This window comes from Rosa chinensis, chromosome 6 (assembly GCF_002994745.2).
Source record: "Rosa chinensis cultivar Old Blush chromosome 6, RchiOBHm-V2, whole genome shotgun sequence".
NCBI lineage: Eukaryota > Viridiplantae > Streptophyta > Magnoliopsida > Rosales > Rosaceae > Rosa > Rosa chinensis.
Genome location: NC_037093.1, coordinates 47,786,024 through 47,792,589, shown reverse-complemented (window position 1 = coordinate 47,792,589; position 6,566 = coordinate 47,786,024). Strand labels below are relative to the sequence as shown.

At 37.9% G+C, this 6,566-nt stretch overlaps 1 protein-coding gene across 3 annotated transcripts; it reads left to right on the top strand.

The window, feature by feature from the left end:
• The first annotated feature begins 285 nt into the window (after nucleotides 1-285).
• LOC112170304 (TMV resistance protein N) lies at nucleotides 286-5,511 on the top strand. 3 transcript variants are annotated; one of them, XM_024307554.2, is made up of 5 exons: nucleotides 286-568; nucleotides 1,228-1,864; nucleotides 2,098-3,187; nucleotides 3,294-3,572; nucleotides 3,673-5,511. In XM_024307554.2, the coding sequence occupies exons 2-5, from the start codon at nucleotides 1,371-1,373 to the stop codon at nucleotides 5,272-5,274; spliced, it is 3,465 nt and encodes a 1,154-aa protein (XP_024163322.1). In that variant the 5' UTR covers nucleotides 286-568; nucleotides 1,228-1,370; the 3' UTR covers nucleotides 5,275-5,511. The 3 variants fall into 3 exon arrangements, with proteins under 3 accessions (XP_024163322.1, XP_024163320.1, XP_040364186.1); XM_024307552.2 differs by having other exon boundaries at nucleotides 1,225-1,864; XM_040508252.1 differs by having other exon boundaries at nucleotides 286-1,864.
• Nucleotides 5,512-6,566: the final 1,055 nt, after the last annotated feature.

Here is a 6,566-nt window from a genome sequence, read left to right as displayed (position 1 = left end):
ACGTTATTTTAAAAGTGGGGTTATTAGATCCACTAATACGTGACATTTCAGCAAAAGCACTAGGAAAGTTGCACGAGGATTCCTGTGGGTCAATTTTTCCAACCCCCTTCACTAAAGAGAGGTATTTCAAACTTGAAGCATCTATTTTTTGGAGCCTTCTGGGTTGGAATGATGTGGAGGCTGGAATAAACGTTTTCCTTTTTTTTCCTTTCTTTCTTTCTTTCTTTCTTCTGGAGACGTCTAGGCCGCTGAAAAGGCAACGGTGGAGTTGTTCATAGTCTTCACCCCCAGATAAATCTATTTATTGAAATTTTTTATACAGATAAAAAAGTGTCGGTGGATTATCACTCACTTATTTAAAAACAATTGTCGGTGGAGAATAGAAGACTTGGAGACGTCTTCGCTGCGCTTATGTTGGTCAAGTCTTCACAGGCCAGATAAATCTATTTCTCTCTCAAAAGTCAAGTTCCTCACCACTTTGCTTCTATTCATTCTTGAACATCGATTGATCAAAAACTGCTATATTTGAAGTCGATCCGATCCCAACTTCAAGTTCCCACGAAACCCAGTTAAGCTCCAACTGATTTCTATCTGACTTTTGCGTTTGTTTTTGCAATTTTAATTTTCTTACATATGTAGCTATGTTTCTGTTCTGTTTATCTTTTTTGTTGTCTTTTTCTCTGGTTAGTACTTCTGCATCTCTGCTCATGATTTATTATTGTAAAAGAGGCACCAGTTTCTAATTGATCATGGATTTATATGCCGAATTTCTTATGAAAGTATGGAACACACAGTATACTTGGCACTCATTAGTTTTAATCATAACTTTCGGTCAAATAAGATGTATAGAGATGTGTCATGGAAGAGTATATGCATCTGCTGCTGCTTCTAATGTTTGACTTTAACTGTCTATCACTCTGTCGAGGGGTTTCAGCTCAAAATAAGAAAAAGAAGAATTTGTTCAACTGTCTTTCAATGAATCATTCTGACACCAATCGTTTTCTCAATTATGTTTCTTTCTAGTTTACAAAGAGCTAGTGTTTTGTGTGTGTGTGTGTGTATTTAGATACCCGTACGACAGAAAGCAAAGGAATAAAAATCGACCACGGAAACCGTACCAGCCAATTTTTTGTTGCTACATAGTCAATTACACTACTCTTGTTAGAATGAATATTTTTTTTTATGTAGTAGGGAAATTATTAATCTTTTCTAGGTTTTATGCAGTAGGGAAGAGAAATCAGGAAACACAAATGCATGATTTCTATCTCCAAGCCTTGAAATAGCAAGTGTTGAAAGCTTCTCGTGTTACTCATATCTATAGTACTAGGACACTTGCTCTTCTACAAGTAGAAAAGTAGGTTTCGTTGGAAATGAGCATACAAAGAATCTCTACATCTTTCCCCCATTCAACTCCTCAGTGGAAATATGATGTTTTTCTGAGCTTTAGAGGCGATGACACTCGCAAGGCTTTTACAGACCACTTATACACTGCATTGGAACATCAAGGAATCATAACTTTCAGGGACGATCCTGAACTTCAAAAAGGGGAAGCTATTTCTTCAGCACTTTTTGCTGCAATTGAAGAATCTAGATTTGCTCTCATTGTTATCTCACAAAATTATGCATCGTCAACATGGTGCTTGGATGAACTAGTGAGAATTCTTGAATGCATGGAAGCAAAAGGAACTGTGCTGCCAATTTTCTATGATGTTGATCCTTCTGATGTACGAAAGCAAACAGGGAGTTTTAAAGGAGCCTTTGCATATCATGAAGAAAGGTTTAAGGATGACAAAGAGAAAGTGCAGAGGTGGAGATCTGCATTAACAGAAGTGGCAAGTTTCTCTGGGTGGAATTCAAAGGAATGGTATACATACAATTTTTTTTTTCATTTTCCATTGCTTTAAAACAGTTAATTTTGCGCTAGCTCTTCATTATGTTATTCACAAATAATATAGACAGATAATAAATTCAGTGTCTGAGGCTTTTTAAATGACATTACAAGAATATAAAAGAAATCGAAGTGCAATGCAGAGACATTTTCATAAACTGAATCTTCTTGTCAATAACCTGATGAGTTTAATCTATTATGTGTTGTAGGTATGAATCACATCTCATTAGAGATATTATTGAAGTTATATGGAGAAGATTACAACCTATATCATTCAGTTATGCAGAAAATCTAGTTGGAATTTACTCAAGATTGCAGCCAGTCAATGTCCTTTTAGATGTAGGGGTGGATGATGTCCGCTTCATTGGTATATGGGGAATGGGCGGGATTGGTAAGACTACTATGGTAAGAGCAGTGTATGAGAGAATCTCTCGTGAATTTCAATTCAGTTTCCTTCTTACCGATGTTAGAAACTCTGTTGAAAAAAGTGGTCTACTTAATTTACAAAAGCAACTTCTCTCTGAGATTTGGACAAAGAAGGCCAACATATCAGACCTTCATGAAGGAGCCATGATTATAAGGAGGTTGTTAGGTGACAAAAGAGTTCTTCTCATTCTTGATGATGTGAACCATCCAAGTCATTTAGAATATTTGGCAGGAGATCCAGAGTGGTTTGGTTCAGGGAGTAGAGTTCTTATCACAACTAGAAATGAGCATTTGTTGATTGGACATGGAGTGGAAAGAAGATTGAAGGTCAAAGAATTAAATGATGCTGATTCTCTTGAGCTTTTTAGCCGGAAAGCATTCAAAAGAGTTTACCCTGAAAAAGATTTTCTTGCTTTGTCTATATCTGTTATAAATTATGCCAAAGGTCTTCCTTTAGCTCTCAAAGTACTGGGTTCTTTTTTGTATGGAAGGGATCTAAGTGAATGGGACAGTACACTGGGAAAACTAGGAAGAGTTTGTAAGTTGGAAATTTTTGACATACTTAAAATAAGTTACGAGGATCTAGATCTTGAAGAGAAGAAAATATTTCTAGATATTGCATGTTTCTTTAGTGGACAGGACAAAGATCAAGTAACAAAAGCATTAGCCAGTTGCGGTTTCTCTTCAATTATTGGAATAAAAGTCCTCATTGAAAGATCCCTCCTAAATCTTTCAGATGGAAGACTATGGATGCATGATTTGCTCAGAGAAATGGGTCATGAAATTATCCGCCTGGAATCTCCTAATGAGCCGGGCAGGTGTAGTCGGTTGTGGCTTCTTGAAGACGTCAAACATGTCTTGACCCAAAATACTGTAAGAAATTTAGTACATGAATAATTTTAATTGATTTGCTAGTACATTATACGATAAGTCAGTCTACTAAATCTTGTTTTTATGGTATGAAAAATTTGGTTGATAGGGAACTGAAGCAATAGAAGGCATATTGGTGGACTCAACCGAGTTAGGAGTAGGCGTGGACGTGGCTCCGAAATCATTTTTAATGATGAACAAATTGAGATACTTGAAGATCAAGAATGGGAACCTGCCTAAGGGACTTGATTATCTTCCCAATAGTTTACGGATTCTTGATTGGACGAGGTATCCATTAAAATCTTTGCCATCACATTTCAACCCTCAGAAGCTACAGGAACTAAGCTTGTCTCATAGTTGTATTAAACATTTTTGGATAGGAACAGAGGTAATACTATAATTACTATCTCATTCTTTTATTACTTATAATAATTGTTGAATATATCATGGAAGCTAATTTTTTTCTATGCTTTTTACTTGACATGCAGCCTTTACACAATCTGAAAACCATTAATCTGAGTCACTCCCTGAATCTTGTCAACATCCCAAACTTTAAAGGGATGCCATATCTCGAGTTTCTGTTTCTTGAAGGTTGTATAAGATTGTATGAGGTTGACCCAGGAATTGGAGTGCTTGAAAGACTTATTGTACTGAACTTGAAACATTGCGAGAATCTTGTGCGTCTTCCAAGCAATGTAGGTGGCTTAAGATCTCTCAAAGATCTAAATCTTTCTGGTTGCTCAAAGCTTGACAAATTGCCAGATGAGTTGGGTCATGTTGTCTCTTTGGAGAAGCTTGATGTGAGTGGAAGTGGCATAAGAGAACTGCCCTCCTCTATTGGTCTTTTGAAAAACCTCAAAGTATTCTCTCTTGCTGGATGTAAAGCAGCGTCACTTAAATCATGGAATATGATGTTCAACCCCTTTCAGTTATTGCGAAAAAGAAGTCACATTCCGACAGCATTGTCGTTGCCGTGTTTGTCTGGTTTGCATTCATTAACCGAACTGAATCTCAGTGACTGCAATCTTTCTGAATTGCCCAGTGATTTTGGATGCTTGTCTTCATTAAGAGATTTAGATCTCAGTAGAAATCAATTCATTAGACTACCCGAGAGCATCGGCCAACTCCCTAGACTTGGAGGACTTGATTTGACTCGTTGCGGCAAACTTCGGACATTACCAATGCTTCCATCTAGACTCGATGCACTCAAGTTAAATTGGTGCGGCAAACTCCGGACATTACCAGAGCTTCCATCTCAAATAATAGTAAGCGCTGACAACTGCATTTCATTAGAAACATTGGCCAATCAAATGGGACAATGCAATTCGATGGAAAGTGGATATTTTGTTAACTGTTTCAAAATGGTGGAGAATGAAAGCTGTCAGAGTGTGGCACTTCCATTGCTAACACGATACCTTAAGAGTGAAGCATCTTGTGACCGTACAATGCAATTCGGTGCAAAGTGGAAATTTGACTTTGTTGCTCCCGGAAATGAAATTCCAGAGTGGTACAATCACCAAACTGTGGGGTCTTCGATAACTGTAGAGCTGCATCCAGGTTGGTTTAGTGACAAGTTTATGGGATTTGCCTCCTGTGTCGTTTTTAGACTCCTCAAACCTTTGGTTCGGTGGTCCGTTTATTGCACACTGAGGGCCAATGGTAAAGACACTCCCTGCTCATCATATGTATCGTTTGGGGGAAAGTGGGGTCAACCTGTGTCAGATCACATTTGGTTGTTGTATGCGCCCCGTGATGGATGCTTCTTTATAAATGAGTGGCAGGATATTTACTATCAGCTTGTATTCTCATTTCAACCCCGCGGGTCTGGACAAATAATGAATGAGGAAATTGTGCAAGTGAAGAAGTGTGGGGTCCGTATGGTATATGAGGAAGATGTAGAGGAGCTTTGGGAAACATTATTGAAGCAGAGCATTATTGGTATTAATACCAAGCGATGCCTTCAATACGATGATGAGGATGAAGCATCTAGTAGTGCAAGCCAGGCTCTTCCAAAAAGAATTAAGCAACTCCCCCTTGACAGCGCAGAACCCAGTGGAACCCCTTATATTCATGACCAGAAACATGGTTAATGCATTTTGTTTTTTCTGTGAAAAAGAAGGGAAAACTTGATTGTAAAATTATGGTTTATGCCGGTGGTGGCTTGATGAAGCACCAATATATAGTTAGTCCAAAATTTTGGATGTCTCTTTTATTTCATTGCTATATATTATGAAAAATAAATTTATATAGAATTAGTAATTACGATAAACAAAAAAAAACTATTCATCTTACTTTATAAGAATGATAAGGAGGACCGATCAAATTTTCAAGTACATTGTACATTTTTTTATGTCTTCCGATCTTGGGAATCAAATTATTATCTGTCCAACTTGGAATTTAGCTGAATTTTTTTTTTCTGTACGTATTAAATTCTTGGTGGAACATTTAAAATGTCATTAAATTCCTATGCTCACTACTACAGAAAATGAATCAGACGACACCTCTCATACGACGCTACACTGTTTTCCGTGGTGTGAATCATTTCTCATTATTGAGACGACGGTTGTAAAATTTCCGTCTTCTAATATGAATTCAACCAACGGGTGTTTTTCATATTGGAATTATGTATTGCTTCAGAAGACGTTTATAAATGGAAGCGTGGTGTGAGGTTAAAATAGTTATAGGGCGGCAAGTTTCCCACCATTTGGCACCACTTAAATTTCCCCAGCATATAGAGGTGATACCACGGTTAGCTTAAAACTGTGGTCTGAATCCATAGGTTTGCAAGAGAGAAACATGCCCACCAACATTTCCCCCCAATTATTTCCTCCCATCCTCTCCCCCCAACCTATTTCCCTCCACCCAGGCAACAATAGGAGGCAAACTGAAAATTTTAAAAGTAGCATTCACACAACAGTTATGTGAAAACCATTGTCTGATGGCTTGCACATGAATCAAATAATAGCTTATCCTTATATGTGTGCCAATGAGCCACCATTCAGACCAAATTAGTACACTTGAAAAAAACAAAACAAAAGGTCGTAGACCCACTACACAATAGCATTTACTCCACAACAGCTCCGACACCATAGCATTCACTCTCTTCGACACAGCATCTCTCGCTCTCTCGACAACTCTCCTAAAACAAACTCTTTCAATATGTTCTTTTCCCGACCTCCCCTCTTGCCAGTCTCCAAATCTCCTCATCTCTAGTGCACTTAAGATTTCTCTCTGTTAGTTTCAATATCCAAATCTCCTCATCTCTATTACACCTGAGATCTACCTCTCTCCATTCCTCTCTCAATTTCTACATCTCACTCACTCCAGATCTTATCAGAAGAGAGATGTCGGGTATGGGAGACAGGTATGCGGGCACAAGACG